At 45.5% G+C, this 16,374-nt stretch overlaps 2 protein-coding genes across 13 annotated transcripts in view; one reads left to right on the top strand and one right to left on the bottom strand.

The window, feature by feature from the left end:
• Nucleotides 1–8,039, bottom strand: part of YARS1 (tyrosyl-tRNA synthetase 1) — a 43,892-nt gene extending 35,853 nt beyond the window's left edge. The window contains exons 1-3 of one of the 2 annotated variants that reach the window (XM_007979540.3): nt 7,810–8,039; nt 1,346–1,492; nt 1,026–1,201 (exon numbers count right to left, since the gene is read on the bottom strand). In XM_007979540.3, the coding sequence (XP_007977731.1) occupies nt 1,026–1,201; nt 1,346–1,492; nt 7,810–7,866 (380 nt within the window). In that variant the 5' untranslated portion in view covers nt 7,867–8,039. Of the gene's footprint in view, nt 1–1,025; nt 1,202–1,345; nt 1,493–7,435; nt 7,596–7,809 lie in introns of those variants that run through there. The other variant, XM_073007539.1, reaches the window with a different exon arrangement.
• A 174-nt stretch (nt 8,040–8,213) lies between these two features.
• Nucleotides 8,214–16,374, top strand: part of S100PBP (S100P binding protein) — a 41,608-nt gene continuing 33,447 nt past the window's right edge. For 6 of the 11 annotated variants that reach the window (XR_012089735.1, XM_007979541.3, XM_073007541.1 and 3 more), the window contains exons 1-2: nt 8,214–8,317; nt 16,169–16,285. The gene's annotated coding sequence lies outside the window, so the exon portion shown is untranslated. The other 5 variants (XM_073007543.1, XM_073007544.1, XM_073007542.1 and 2 more) reach the window with 5 other exon arrangements.

The following is a 16,374-nucleotide window of genomic DNA, read 5'->3' as shown; positions in this document are numbered from 1 at the left end:
CATCCTGGCTAACACAGTGAAACCCCATCTCTACTAAAAAATACAAAAAAAACTAGCCAGGCGAGGTGGCGGGCGCCTGTAGTCCCAGCTACTCGGGAGGCTGAGGCAGGAGAATGGCGTGAACCCAGGAGGCAGAGCTTGCAGTGAGCTGAGATCCGGCCACTGCACTCCAGCCTGGGCGACAGGCAAGACTCCGTCTCAAAAAAACAAACAAACAAACAAACAAAAAAGAAAGTAAGTTAAACATCAGAACATGAAATATGTATGCTAACATTCCAAATATGAACAAAACTCACAAAGATAAAAAGCAATAACAATTGTTGGGGTGGTGAAAAACAAGTGAAATATTTTTCTTTTTTTTTTTTTTTTTTTTTTTTTTTTTTTTTTTTTTTTTGAGACGGAGTCTGGCTCTGTCGCCCAGGCTGGAGTGCAGTGGCCGGATCTCAGCTCACTGCAAGCTCCGCCTCCCGGGTTTACGCCATTCTCCTGCCTCAGCCTCCGGAGTAGCTGGGACTACAGGCGCCCGCCACCTCGCCCGGCTAGTTTTTTGTATTTTTAGTAGAGACGGGGTTTCACCGTGTTCGCCAGGATGGTCTCGATCTCCTGACCTGGTGATCCGCCCGTCTCGGCCTCCCAAAGTGCTGGGATTACAGGCTTGAGCCACCGCGCCCGGCTAAATATTTTTCTTTCACTTTTCTTTTCTTATTATTTGCTGAGGCTGGAAGAGAAAGGGAGGCTGAATTGTTCACAATCACTCTCCCATATGCTATGAGTTCTGCAAGGCCAAGGACTTTGTTATGGTTATGTTTGTATTTCCAGCAAATACGACAGTATTAAGGCATTTACTAGTCAGTATACTTCTGATGGATGAATTACAAGGACAATGAGTATAAAGTTTTAAACGGTTCTTAATAGGTCATGCCAGACAGCTTCTAATTTAAATGTAAAGAATGCCTGGACTCCACAGGCCTGTAATTAGCTAGTAGCACCAGAGCCACAAGGAGGGTGGATGATCAAGCACTTACTTGCTGAGCTGGTAATCAGTGCCTTTGATGAACTTGAGCTTCTCCAAGGGCACACCAATGCTCTCCAGCATTGCTTTGATCACATTCTCATAGTAACTGACTCGGAGTTCTAGAAGTTCCCATGGGGCTTTCATGTTATCCAGGTATGCGTGAAGGTCCGCAAACAGAATTGTTACCTGGATAAGAGATAAGGGGCTACCAAAATGTGAATTTGTCCAATTACCTCCAACCTATCTCCTCCAGCCCCACCCTGTCCTTGTTAAGTCTCTCTTGGGTCTCCTTTGGGTCATTCCCCAAGGGCTTATAGCATTAGTTCTTACCTCACATCCTGCCTTCAAGAAGTCTGCAATCTTTGACATGGGCACAAAGTAAGCCACATGTGGTTTGCCCGTGGTTGCTGTTCCCCAGTAAATTTTAAGTTCCCGCTCCTTCAGTATCTCCTTCAGCTTATCTTCCCCCAGAACCTCCTGTTGTGGAAGCAGAAGAGTTAGTTTAATGTCGGTGTCCCACCTTGCTCATCCTTTACCGTGTGACAAGGAAAACAAAAGGATGTGTCACTGGAGATCCAGGCTCAGAGCCATCAAGGAGGTCCAGCCATGCTCTCAGTGTGGATGTGATACCCTACCTTGTTTTAACTCGAATTGACTCTCCCTTCGCTGAGAGAGCCAGACAAACTCCATTTTGGCTCCTTCACTTGCAGCCCCTTGCAGCCTCTTACCACCCCCCTCCTCAAGGACTTAACTTGTGCAAGTTGATTCCCAGCACATCAAAGAACGCAATTAACTGATAAGATATTGTGGCAAGCTATATCGCAGTTCCCAGGAATTCACCCGGTTGATAGTACCCTAAGCCCCCACATTTGTGTCTGGCTGATGGTACCCAAAGCCTCCGCGTCTATCACTTGTGATGGATTTAAAGCCCCTGCACCTGGAACTGTTTGTTTTCCCATAACCATTTGTCTTTTTAACTTTTTTGCCTGTTTTACTCCTGTAAGATTACTTCAGCTAGGCTCCCCCTCCCCTTTTTAAACCAAAGTATAAACCCTTTGTCTTTTTAACTTTTTTGCCTATTTTACTTCTGTAAGATTACTTCAGCTAGGCTCCCCCTCTCCTTTCTAAACCAAAGTATAAACCATTTGTCTTTTTAACTTTTTTTTGCCTGTTTTACTCCTGTAAGATTACTTCAGCTAGGCTCCCCCTCCCCTTTCTAAACCAAAGTATAAAAGAAAATCTAGCCCCTTCTTCAGGGCCGAGAGAATTTTGAGCACTAGCCGTCTCTCGGTCGCAGGCTAATAAAGGACTCCTGAATTCATCTCAGAGCGTGGCATTTCTATATAACTCGCTCAGTTACAACAAAGAGAGCCAATGTAAAGTTGATGCTGCTCCTAGTATCACCCCCGATGCCGGGGAGTGGGGACATGCCCCTAACTGCATCTTTGCCTGTAGCTACCTGTAAACCAAAACTAAACTCTAAGCCCCCCAACTGATGGAATGGACCCCACATTTTGGCCAACGGGATCCCAAAGAAATCTAAAAAACTAGTTCAGGCCAACGCAGGAAGGAAGGGTCTGATTTGCCTCATTATACCCTTCCCCCTTTGGAGTATATTTATTCACTTATTTTTTTGAGACAAGATCTTGCTATGCTGCCCTGGCTGGAGTCCAGTTGTGCAAACACAGCTCACTGCAGCCTCGACCTCCAGGCTCAACAATCCTCCCACTTCAGCCTTCCTAGCAGCTTGGGGCTACCAGCGGGTGTACGCCTGGCTAGTTTTTTTGGTTTAGTAGAGAAGTCTCACTATGTTGCCCAGGCTGGTCTCGAATTCTTGGACTCAAGTGATCTTCTGGCCTCAGTCTCCCAAAGTGCTGGGATTATAGGCGTGAGCCACCCCACCTGGTGATCCTCTGGGGTTTAGACACAATTGACCAGCATGAACATTAAAACACAGATAGTAAGATTGACAAAACAAACTCTCTGTAGCAATAAGATACCAAATTCCAACCTGATTCTGGTATAGCACCACAAGACAGATAGCAGACCCTAAAGGAAATCAAAGTATTTTACCCCAAAAGATATTTATTTGACATATTTTGAAATGACCCTGCAAAACTGTCTCTTGTGGGGGGAAATGTGCGTTCTGTAGAGAAATCTCCTACCCATACTAAGTCTTTTCTGGAGAGTCTGACACCTTTTAAGGTCAGATAACAGACATTCACCATCAATTCTCTCTGAAGCCAGCTACCTGGAGGCTTCATCTATATGACAAGAACCTTGGCTTCAGCTGGGTACAGTGGCTCAGGCCTGTAAATCTCAGCACTTTGGGAGGCCAAGGCGGGCGGATCACGAGGTCAGGAGTTCGAGACCAGCCTGACCAACATGGCGAAACCCTGTCTCTACTAAACATACAAAAATTAGCAGAGCATGGTGGCAGGCGCTTGTAACCCCAGCTACTCAGGAGGCTGAGACAGGAGAATCGCTTGAACCTGGAAGGCGGAGGTTGCAGTGAGCCAATATTGCACCATTGCACTCCAGCCTGGGCAACAAGAACAAGACTATGTCTCAAAAACAAAACAAAACAAAACAAACAAACAAACAAAAAAAAACAAACCAACCTTGGCTTCCACAACCCTCCTTATCTTAACTCAGCTGACTTCAACTCTTCAGGCAAAGTTTAACTCTTTCAATCAATTGCCAATCAGGAAATCTTTGAATCCACCTATAACCTAGAACTCCTACCCACTTTCTGGGTAAACCAATGTATACCTTACTTGTATTGATTTATGTTTTTGCCTGTAACTTCTGTCTCCCCAAAATGTATAAAACGAAACTGTAACCTAACCACCTTGGACACAAGTTCTCAGAACTTACTGAGGCTGTGTCAGGTGCCATGGTCTTTCAACTTAGCAAAATAAACCTCTAAATTCATTGAGACTTGTCTCAGATACTTTGTTTTTTTAAGATGGAGTCTCACTCTGTCGCCCAGGCTGGAGCGCAGTGCTGTGATCTCTGCTCACTGCAACCTCCGCCTCCGGGGTTCAAGTGATTCTTCCGCCTCAGCTTCCAGAGTAGCTGATGTTACAGGCACGCACCACCACACTCAGCTAATTGTTTGTATTTTTAGTAGAGATGGGGTTTCACCATGTTGGTCAGGTTGGTCTCAACTTCTGACCTCAAATGATCCACCTGCCTCAGCCTCCCAAAGTGCTGGGATTATAGGTGAGCCACCACACCTGGCCTCAGATACTTTTTGGTTTACATACCTCTAACTCACTCTCCTTCCTTTCATAGCCAATTTCTTGAAACAGTTGTCTCTTCTTTTGGTCTCCATTTCCTAATCTCCCATTCCAATTTGAATTCCATATCACATCACAAATAAACTTGCTAAGATCACAGAGGACCTTCATGTTGCTAAATTCAATGAGTATTTTTTAGTCCTCACTCCCTCCCAGAAGCACTCTCCTCTTTTGGTCTCCTTTATTTTATTCTCTTAGTTTTCCTCTTCTCTGCCTGCTTAGATTTCTTTGCAACTGTTCTTATTTTTCCTAGTCAATAAATATTAGCAATCCTTGGGGCTCTGGTCTTTTATCTTCTTACTCTACAGTCTCCTTAACTGATCCCCTTCAGTTGCTTCAATTACTACTGTGAGCCAGTAACTCCCAAATCTCCTGCTCACGCCCATATACAGAACGGTGTTCTTGTTATCAATCCAATCATTCAAACTCAACGTGTTCAAAATAAAACTCATGCTCTTGACTTCTTACTTCACTCCCCAACCATCTTTTTCACTGGTAGTTTCACTCCTAGTTCAGTAAATGGTACCATCACTTAGAGTTGTTCAAGGACTCCAAAACTGCTCTTCAACTCTCCTATTTCTCTCTGCCTCTACATCACCACCCAAATCCAGGCCCCATCAGATCACACCAGGATTACTGTAATATTCTCCTAACAGGTCTCCCAAATCTACTCTTACTCCTTCCAATCCATGTTCTTTTTTTCATTTTTTTGAGACGGAGTCTTGCTCTGTCACCCAAGCTGGAGGGCAGTGATGCAATCTTGAGTCACTGCAACCTCTGCTCCCGGGTTCAAACTATTCTCCTGCCTCAGTCTCCCAAGTAGCTGGAATTACAGGTGCCTGCCACCATGCCCGAGAAATTTTTCTATTTTTAGTAGAGATGGGGTTTCACTATGTTGGCCAGGTTGGTCTTCAACTCCTGACCTCAAGTGATCTGCCCGCGTGGGCCTCCCAAAGTGTTGGGATTACAGGCATGAGCCATTGTGCCTGGCCACTCCAATCCATGTTCTAAAAGGTAGCCAGAGATAGTCTTTAAAACTCAAAAACTTCTTTAAAACTCATTTTCCTTTTTACAAACCTTTAATGATTTCTTTTTGTCCTATGACAGTATTGAAAAAATTCTAAGAGGCCAGTGTACCCCTGATAAGAGGCTGTAGTGTTTCCTCAAGTTACAGTTTTGGAGGCTGTTAGAAACTATGATAGACTGCTAGTTTGAATCATGTATTACCAGGACTTGTTAAAATCCTGTGCTCCAAGTCTTTCGGTAGCTGATCCCGCATGCTCAAGAGCACCCCAACTATGTGGACACTTGGAGGGTTCTCACCATCCAGGAAGATGTCACATTACTTAGCCTTTAAAACCTGAGTGAGGCTGGGTGCCATGGCTCACGCCTGTTAATCCCAGCACTTTGGGAAGCCGAGTTTGGCGGATAACTTGAGGTCAGGAATTTGAGACCAGCCTGGCCAACATGGTGAAACCCCGTCTCTACTAAAAATACAAAAACTAGCCCGGCGTGTTGGCACATATCTGTAATTCCAGCTACTCAGGAGGCTGAGGCAGGAGAATCGCTTGAGCCCAGGAGGTAGAGGTTGCAGTGAGCTAAGATTGTGCCATTGCACTCCAGCCTGGGCAACAAGAGCGAAACTCCGTTTCAAAAAAAAAAAAAAAAACACCCCAAAACGAAAAACCCAATTGAGTAAATTCTAATAGTTTTGTGTATTTTTAGTCTCCAACCAGCACTATTTTATGGAGAGAGAATAGGAAACAAAGAATCTAGCTAGGGGAAGCATGCAAAAACCTTTGGATAAGACTAAGTTGTGAATGGAATAACCCAAATGTCCATCAACTGATGAACGGAAAAACAAAATGTATACCCATACATCAGAGTATCATTCAACTATAAAAAGGAATGACGTTCGGCCGGGCGCGGTGGCTCACGCCTGTAATCCCAGCACTTTGGAAGGCCGAAGCGGGTGGATCACGAGGTCAGGAGATGGAGACCATCCTGGCTAACACGGTGAAACCCCGTCTACTAAAAATACAAAACGTTAGCCGGGCGTGGTGGCTGGCGCCTGTAGTCCCAGCTACTCGGGAGGCTGAGGCAGGAGAATGGCGTGGACCCCAGCAGGCGGAGCTTGCAGTGAGCTGAGATCGCGCCACTGCACTCCAGCCTGGGCGACCGAGGAGACTCTGTCTCAAAAACAAAACAAAACTAAAAAAGGAATGAGGTTCTGTTAGGTGCAAATACATGCATGAACTCTGAAAACATTATGCTAAGTGCAAAAAATCAGCCGCAACAAGACACATATTGTAAGATTCTACTTACAGGAAATGCCCAGAATAGGCAAACACCTGGAGACAGAGAGTAGATTAGTGTTTCCCTAAAGCTAGGAGTAGTGGGTAATAGGTAGTGTCTGCTAATGGGTGCAAGTTTTATTAGATTAGTGTGATGGTTGCACAACCTTGTAAACATACTGAAACCCAATGAATTGTACACTTTAAAAGGGTGAATTTTATAGTATGTGAATTACATCTCAAAAAAGAAAAAACAGAGCAGGCTGTGGCCCAACTGATGTATCACTGCTCTTTGAAGAAAGCACAATTTAAAATTGAACAGAATAAGGCCTGCAAGGCCCCCGTGACTTGGACCCTGCCTACCTCTCCTAAACAAATAAACAAATAAAATGTATAGCATGTAGAAATAATAACAGAAAAAAAAGGCAGAGCAAGGGATGGGGCAGTTCTGGTGCCAGAGGGTTTGTTATTTAAATAAAGTGGTCGGAAATCATGCCTCCCTGATAAGGTGACAACAGAAGCCTGAAAAAGTTAAGGGAATAAGCAATACAAATATTTAAGTGCTTCCGCATAACTTTGCTCACTCCACTCCAGCTAAATTAGCCACAATTTCTGTTCCCTCCATCTGAAATGCTCTCCCTCGTCATTCTTCCATTCTTCCTCTGGTTAACTTCTACTCCCGTATTTCTTGGTAACAATCGGAACATATAAGGAGCGGGGGATCCACTACCTTCAAGGTGCAGTTTAGAGGTCACTTCCTCAGGGAAGGCTTCCCTTCTCTTTTTCCTCTTAAAGCTCCCAGTATAGAATCTTCCAGTACTTACTTGAACCGTAATGGGTCATTTTTAACGTCTGATCCCCTTCAGACAAGCTCTGGCAGGCCCTTGACGTATCCCCAGCGACTAAGCACCAGGTCTGGCACTTAATAGGGCGGTGGAGTGGGAGTCCTGGATTCAAAGCTTGGCTCCAACACAAGGTAACTGGACGGAAGAGATGAGCCCGCTGTGCTTTCTGTGGTACTCAGGGAAGGGCTGCTTGATTGACTGACCGACCAGCAGTGAGATCTACAGCCTCTCTCAGAGCTGCCCCAGCGCCGAGACCCCGGCCCCACATACTTAGAACCCCGTAATGGGGCTCAAAATCACTGAACCTCGGGCTCCTAGTCCCCAACGGCGCATTTCCAACCCCCAGGCCTGACCTGCAGGTTCCGGGTGATAAGGTGCAGTTTCTCTTCAGGGCCGGGAGCGTCCCCCATGGCTCCGCTACCCCTGCTTCCCCTGCTCAGCCCGGCACCAGAGCCCCTTCCTGGGTCACCGTCGCCGCCGCGTACCGGGAACTGTCACGCGAGTCCAGCCAGGTTGCATCAGCTGGGCTCGGCGCTCCGCTTGCTCGGCCTGGACCCCTCCCCGCCCGGCAGTAGCCGGAAAAAGTGAGGAGCAGCGGAGAGTCGAGCAGGTCGATGAGACGGGAAAAGGTGGAGCCGGCGGGCACGGTAGGCGGTGCGGAGGGCGGAGCTGAAGCGCCTGCGCGGGGCACAACCCTCCTAGAGGCGGGACGGTTTCCTGCCAATCACTGCTGGTTTGCCCTCCCCCTGGCGTTGGCCCGGCTGACTCGGGGTGGGGGAGGTCGGGGAGGGGGCGATAAAATGGCGCAGGGGGCGGAGTGAGGCGCAGTCGTTCGCCCAGGCTTTGGCCCGGCTTCCGGAGGTGAAGAGCGGGAGGGAAGAGGGGGTCGGCGTTACCCGGCTTGGAGGGGGATGGGGGCGCCTGTTGCTTCTCCAGGGGGTTGCGCACGCCGTCCGCCCTTTGGAGGGATTGGGAGGCCCACGCCCTGCGGCGAGAAGCATTCTAGCTCCTGAGGTGATGGCGAGGGAATGTCCCTGCCCCCCACCTCCAAGTCGGCAGGCGACAGATGCCCCTCACCCCGCTGAGGAAAAGGGAAGCTCCCTGGTCGTCTGAGAGTCGGGGAGCGCCGTCTGCAGTCCCTGCCCAGTGGGGGTGGGGGCCGCCTCTGTCCCGACCGGCTCGGCGGGAGGCTGTTGCTGGCGGGAAGATAGCCGCGGGCTTTTCTGCCGCGTCTCGCGGGTGGGGGCAGGAAGAGGACGGCCCACTCCCCGGGGAGATCTGAGGACGGTGGTTCCCGGGAGAGGAGCGCAAAGCCCAGGCCTGCTGAGGGGCGGGTGTGCCCCTACTGGGGGAGGGGCGGGGAGAAAACCCTCGCTTCTCCCGCTTTCCGCCGGGAGGCGGGAATTCGCGGTGTCTCCGGGGGAGGGAGATGCAAAGGGCCTTCCTGGAGGGCGACACCGTCCTGGGCCGTTGCATTTGTGAGAGAGAGCCAAGGCAGTATCCTCCAAAGGTTGGGCCTGGGCCATCCTTTCTCCGGGTCCTCAAGGGCTGGAGGCGGCGTCACCAGTTACTTCTAGGGCAAGAGGGAAAGCAGCACCTCGGTGGGTCCTGGAAAGGTCCTAGAAGTGGTTGAATTGCCCACCGCCTGCCCTAACCTGATCTCCAGTGTTTTGTGTATTAGGGACTCCAAGCTCTAGCAGACCTGCCTGAAGTGTTTTAAAGCACATTTTCTTTTTTAAAAGAAACCTGTTGCTGCAGCTTAGCAAATCTGTTCTCTGTGCCCATGTGGGAGGAGAATCCTGGCACCCTCATCTAGTGAAATGTTACCTAAAACAAAGATTTGCAGCCCTGGGTTGTTTTTTCCGTCCTGCGGTGTTTTTAATTACTTCGAAGGAATTTGCAAAACTGTTACAGATAATTTGAGTTCATTTTGATTTTTTGTAAATGTTGTGTGTATTTTATGGAGTGATAACAAAGCTTGCTGAGTGCGTTTTGTGCTGTGTGCTTCGCATGTATTGCATTTGGGAAAGGTTGGAAATCAAAGGCCAGCGGGAGGTCTTGTCCGTTGGAAATAGTCTCTGCCCTTGGCTGTACCTGTCAGACTCTGCTTGGTAATGGTCTTGACTTTAGAGCTTGAAAGAGGATGTGGGTTTGCATCTGGTGTTGCAGTTTTAGTGGCCTCAATAAAGTAAGGCTTTGTGCTCGAAGGCAGTAGGTTTTCTGAGGTGAGATAAAAATAGAAAGGGAACCAGTTTCTAAGGTTGCAACCAGGAGGTTCGAGAACAGAGAGGAGGGGGTGGTAAACTGAAGTGTGAAGAAGGGGGTGGACAGGTGAGAGAGATGTGGAAGGACAGAATGGGGTCACAGAAAGGATGGGGTGTAGAGGAACTAAGAGATAGAATTAGGAGATCGGAAAAATATTCTTCCCTTAAAAATAAAGGGATATGGCCAGGAATGCTGGCTTACGCCTGTAATCCCAGCCCTTGGGGAGGCCGAGGCCGGAGGATTGCTTGAGGCCAGGAGTTCAAGACCCGACTGACCAACATAGCAAAACCCCATCTCTACTGAAAATACAAAAATTAGCTCAGCATGGTGGACGCCTGTAATCCCAGCTACTGGGAGGCTGACATATGAGAATCGCTTGAACCTGGGAGGCAGAGGTTGCAGTGAGCCCAGATCATGCCACTGCATTCCAGCCTGGGTGATTGAGTGAGACCCTGTCTCAAAAATAAAAATAAAATAAAGGGATCCCCATATTTTAAGTGGAGGTTACCAGACAAGTGCCAAGAATGGTAGGCAGAGAAGTAAACAAGCCATCTTTTGACAGAGAAGTAATAAGTAAGGCTGTCTTTGGAATTTCACTGAAGAACTTCAGTTTTATCTGAGGATTTCCCCCCTTGCACATTCATTAAATACCAGGTTTTTTTGGTATAGAACTTTTAGGTTTATAGGACTTTCATAAACATCCTCTTTTTTCTCATGATAATCTGTTTGAAGTTAACAGTATTTACCCCTTTTTAGATGTGTGTTCTCATCTGTGTTGAGGTTCAGAGATTTGAAGTGAATTGCTGAGGTCCAGTACCTCTGTAAAAGATAGTTCAGTGAACGTTAATTTGCATAATTTGCCTGATATTTCAGATGTCTACCTAGTCTGGTCTTTAGTGACAATATGATTGCTGAATTAAACTAGATGAGAGTAGAGTATATTTGATAATTTCAGGCAAGGTCTAGGGGAAGTTCCCTACCGGTTTAGCACTCTTTTTTCCTACCGTTCGTATGCTTTTTTTTTTTTTTTTTTTTGAGATGGAGTCTCCCTCTGTCACCCAGGCAGGAGTGCAGTGGCGCGATCTCAGCTCACTGCAACCTCTGTCTCCTGTGTTCCAGCGATTCTGCTGCCTCAGCCTCCCGAGTGGCTGGGATTATGGTCATGCACAACACGCCTGGCCAATTTTTGTATTTTTAGTAGATATGGGGTTTCACCATGTTGGCCAGGCAGGTCTCGAACTCCTGACCTCACCTCAGGTTATCCGCCCACCTCGGCCTCCCAAAGTGCTAGGATTACAGGCGTGAGCCTCCACACCTGGCCTTATGCTTCTCTTAAGACACCAGGGGTCAGGGCAATGATGGTGGTGGGGTGAAATAATAACTATGGCCGCCAGTTATTTGTCTCTTATATCATGCCTCTAGTGTGCTAAATTTATGTTCATGATCTCATTTAATTCTTGCCACAACCCTATCAGGTAGGTACTGTGATATTTGAGGACATTTGATACTTCACAGAGTATAATCATTGTATCTTTCCCATTGACTTCATAATTTTAAAATGTTTTTATTGTTTCAAGCATATCAAAAAGTATAGTGGCTGGATATGGTGGCTCAATGCCTGTAATCCCAGCACTTTGGAAAACCTATGCAGAAGAATTGCTCGACTCCAGGAGTTCCAGACCAGCCTGGGCAACATAATAAGACTATGTCTCTACAAAAAATAAAAATAAAAAATTAGCCGGGTATAGTGGCATGCACCTGTAGTCCCAGCAGCCCTGGGGTTTAAGGCTGCAGTGAGCTATGATCACGCCACTGTTTTCTGCCTGAGCAACAAAACTGAGACCCTGTGTGAAAAAAATAACAATAATTTAACAGTATAAAAGTAACATAATAGTGAACATTATTATACCTACCATACTGCTTTATCTTAGGTTGCCATCTTTGTTTCAGGTCTCTTCTTGCTATTTTTTTTTCCTTATTTATCGTCATGTAGCCTAAGATGAGATATTGTTTTCTTAAGAAATAAAACGTTGGTGGAGCGTGGTGGTTCACGCCTATAATCCCAGCACTTTGGAAGGCTGAGGTGGGCGGATCACAAGGTCAGGAGATCGAGACCATCCTGAACTCTGGCCTTTCATGCATATTATAAAATTTTGTGATAAATGTATCCATACATAATACCATAAATAATACGTGGTATTGTGATTTTTTTGTTGTTGTTGTTTTTTGAGACTGACTCTTGCTGTGTTGCCCAGGCTGGAGTGCAGTGGCGTGATCTAGGCTCACTACACCCTCCGCCTCCCAGGTTCAAGCAGTTCCCCTGCCTCAGCCTCCCGAGTAGCTGGGATTATAGGCTCACGCCACCAAGCCCAGCTAATTTTTGTATTTTTAGTAGAGATGGGATTTCACCATGTTGGTCCAGATGGTCTCGAACTCCTGACCTCGTGATCCGCCCTCCTTGGCCTCCCAAAGTGCTAGGATTACAGGTGTGAGCCACCACGCCTGGCCTGTTTCTTTTTTCTTTTCTTTTATTTTGAGATAGAGTTTCACTCTGTCACCCAGGCTGGAGTGTAGTGGTGCGATCTTTGCCCATTGCAACCTCCACCTCCTGGGTTTCAGCAATTCTCCCGCCTCAGCCTTCTGAATAGCCGGGACTACAGGCCCATGCCACTATGCCCAGCCAAATTTTCTTTGTAGTTTTAGTAGAAATGGGGTTCCGCCATGTTGGTCAGGCTGGTCTCGAACTCCTGGCCTCAAGTGATCTGCCCAACTTAGCCTCCCAAAGTGCTGGGATTACAGGCGTAAGCCATCTCACGTATTGTTTCTTTAATAAAGTAATTGCAGGGGGAAAAGATCTGAAATCTTTAGATTAAAATACACATAAGACATTATCAGCCAGTCACATTGTATGGACCTTATTTGGATAGTGATTATTTTTTAGCCTTAAAAAAAATATGACATAAGATAATTGGAAATCTGAACTGTTTATTTTATGATAAGGGGTTCTTGTTATTTACAGATAAAATGATATAATGCCTGGGATTTGCTTCAAAATAATCTGGTAAAGGTGGGAAGTGGATGGGGCAAGATTAGCTATGAGTTAATAGTCGTTGGGGTTGAGTGGTGGGTATGTGGGGTTTATTATACAATTGTGTTACTTATGTATATGTTTTACATTCTTCATAATAAATACTTTTGAAAATGAGGAAATGGCTGGGCGCGGTGGCTCACGCCTGTAATCCCAGCACTTTGGGAGGCCGGCGCGGGCAGATCACGAGGTCAGGAGATCAAGACCATCCTGGCTAACACGGTGAAACCCCGTCTCTACTAAAAATACAAAAATTAGCCAGGCGTGGTGGTGGGCACCTGCAGTCCCAGCTACTTGGGAGGCTGAGGCAGGAGAATGACCTGAACCCAGGAGGTGGAGCTTGCAGTGAGCCGAGAGCACACCACTGCACTCCAGCCTGGGCGACAGAGCTAGACTCCGCCTCAAAAAAAAAAAAAAAGGAAATAACATCAGAAAGAGAATGATTTGTAAAAATTAAAATTATCTCTTCCTCTCTCTATATACCTTATATATGGTGGTGTTTTGTATGCTTTTGTTCCCAGATCTGTTGGAACATAAGCTCAGAAAAGCCCATCTTTTTACATCTGGATGTCATGTCGTGTAGGAATTTATTATTGCAATGGTTATGAAAGATATTGGTCCTATTAAGGTGGCTTAAAATATTTTTTCCAAGAGACCAAAAACCCTCTTTAGTCTTTACTCTTGCACAGTTTGTTATAGATTATACTGAATTTCGAAAGCCTGAGTTTGGATTCTAGCTCTGCCATTTGTTGACCAATCCTGTGCAAGTCTGTCACAGACGTAGTGGGAAAAACATTGCATTTGGAATTAGACCTGGGTTTCAATCCCTGTTCTAACATTATTAGCTATATGTACTTGGTTAAGTTACTTCATACTTCTGAATTTTAATTTCCCAAGAGGGAAAATCTATTGAACTCTCCATTTGGCCAACCAAGGGCTTGAACTAGACATTTTGTAAGGAGTCAGAATTGGGGGCAGTGGCTCAGAAAGGGCATCTAAGAAATGTCGCTGCTTAACCCCAGTGCCTGTGATACCTGTGCCTGACAACCATAAACTTTAAGTCAAAGAACGTTTTCCAAAAGTAAACTTTTTTCCTAACTGCTTCCTAAAGAAATAAAATAAATAAAATAACTCAGTCACTAATGCAGAGAAATTACTTTTCATAGAGGCAGCTGCTTCAACACCTAGAACTCTCACAATTGCTGGAATACAGTATTGGTAAAATAAAATAAGTTTTAGCAGCTCTGAGTTTAAATACAACAGAAAATGGTTTATTTGATAAGATTAACTTTACAGAGTTGTGTTGAGAGGTTAAAGAGTTATAGAATGTGTCTCAGAGCACCTGTTTTATAATAGGTATTTAATATTTATTTTTCTCCCATTTCATTTCTGATATGAGTACGTTTAACTAGGTCCCTTCTAGTTCTAAAATTCTGTAATCCCTCCCTTCTCTTTCTTTAGTACTTTACTGTCCATACCATTTTATATTATCTCATATTGGTGCTTAATTTTCAGTGTTATTTCCCTAGCAAGATTATACATTACATATTATACATTATGAGAGTGGGAGCTATATCTTGATTTCTTGGAAATCATAAAGAGACATATCATGCAGCTTGTGCTGTGTGATGATTGTACCTCAAAAAATATCTTCTAAAAGAATGCGTGAACTAGGCTGGGTGCGGTGGCTCACGCCTATAATCGCAAGTACTTTGGGAGGCCGAGCGGGTGGATCACAAGGTCAGGAGATCGAGACCATCTCTACTAAAAATACAACAGATTAGCCGGGTGTGGTGGCGAGCGCTTGTAGTCTCAGCTACTTGGGAGGCTGAGTCAGGAGAATGGCATGAACTCGGGAGGCCGAGCTTACAGTGAGCCGAGATTGTGCCACTGCACTCTAGCCTGGGCAACAGAGCGAGGCTCCGTCTCAGAAAAAAAAAAAGAATGCATGAACTAAAGTTAAAACTCAGGGTGTGGCGTGGAGGGTCAAGGAGTAGGGGAAATTTTACAGTTAACAAGGCTACAAATACTTTTCCAAATTATTGAGTTCAGTATTTAAGCATTTCTTATACTTCTCAGATATGTGAAATACTAGCATTTTATCACCTTTCCCATCTGGAAAATAATTATAGATTAGGTCTATCATTAGCTGTTTAAAAACTAGGTTTTTTTTTGTTTTTTTGAGATGGAGTCTCGCTCTGTCGCCCGGGCTGGAGTGCGGGGCTGGAGTGCCGTGGCCGCATCTCAGCTCACTGCAAGCTCCTCTTCCCGGGTTTACGCCATTCTCCTGCCTCAGCCTCCCGAGTAGCTGGGACTACAGGCGCCCGCCAACTCACCCGGCTAGTTTTTTGTATTTTTTAGTAGAAACGGGGTTTCACCGTGTTAGCCAGGATGGTCTTGATCTCCTGACCTCGTGATCCACCCGTCTCGGCCTCCCAAAGTGCTGGGATTACAGGCTTGAGCCACCGCACCTGGCTAAAAACTAGGTTTTAATTGTACAACTAACTAACTATTCAAGTAGAAAAGTAAAATGATACAAAGTCTGACCTTGACCTACCTTTATGGTCCCTGCAAGTTATAGTAGTCATCAATTTTTGTTTGTATCTTTTTTTTATTTTTCTTTTGAGACAGGGCCTTGCTGTGTCACCCTGACTGGAGTGCAGCAGCACGATGACTGCTGTCTGCAGCCTCAACCGCCCATCCTCAAGTGATCCTCTCACCTCAGCCCCATGAGTAGCTGGAACTACAGGCATGTGCCCCCATGCCCCGCCGATTTTTCTGTTTTTTTGTAAAGACAGCATTTCACCTTGCTGCCCAGGCTTGTGTTTGTGTCTTTAATGACCTTTTTTTTTTTTTTTTTTTTTTTGGCGTTTTTTCTATATATATATTTGAAGAATTGTGTGTGTGAGGTCATGATTAAGTTTTAGATTTTGGTGGAAACTTAGACATTGCCTAGCACTCCTTTTCCATCCCTTTCCCATTTTGTAAATGAGGAAACAAGTCTAAATGGTCAAGTGGCATACCCAAGTTATTGGAGCTGGCTAGTGATACAACCAGGACTACACCCCAGGTCTTTGGACTCCCACACCAGTATTCATCCTACTAAAGTAGATGATAGTCTTAAAAAAGTACAAATTGTTGGGAGGAACAAAACTAGTTCTCTTAGTTGCATAATTTTTTTTTCTTTGAAGATTTTTTTCTTTGGTGTTCTTGACTCAGAAAATCCAACTTTCTGGTATTACAAAAAAATCAAGATTAAAATTAATACATCGAGCACCTTAAAGCATAATACAGTTGACTTTGTAATTAGCAGAGTTGAAAGTGATGAGAAGATCCTCTAATTTTCTTTTTGCCTGCAGGAAGGTGGGAGTCAATCATTTTGACAAGTCTCCTGAAAGGAACAGCTAGCAGGAACTGAAACCTTTTTCCATTTGGTCTCGTGGCAAAGGCAGAGACTGCTCCAGCAGCTCCACACAGTATGGAAGACAGTTATTTACCTTCTTGTGTTCTCGAATTTTGTTTTATTTCAAAAGTAATACATATTTGTTTTGTGTTAAAGTGTAAA

Source organism: Chlorocebus sabaeus, chromosome 20 (genome assembly GCF_047675955.1).
Source record: "Chlorocebus sabaeus isolate Y175 chromosome 20, mChlSab1.0.hap1, whole genome shotgun sequence".
NCBI lineage: Eukaryota > Metazoa > Chordata > Mammalia > Primates > Cercopithecidae > Chlorocebus > Chlorocebus sabaeus.
This window is presented reverse-complemented; position numbering and strand designations above follow the sequence as displayed.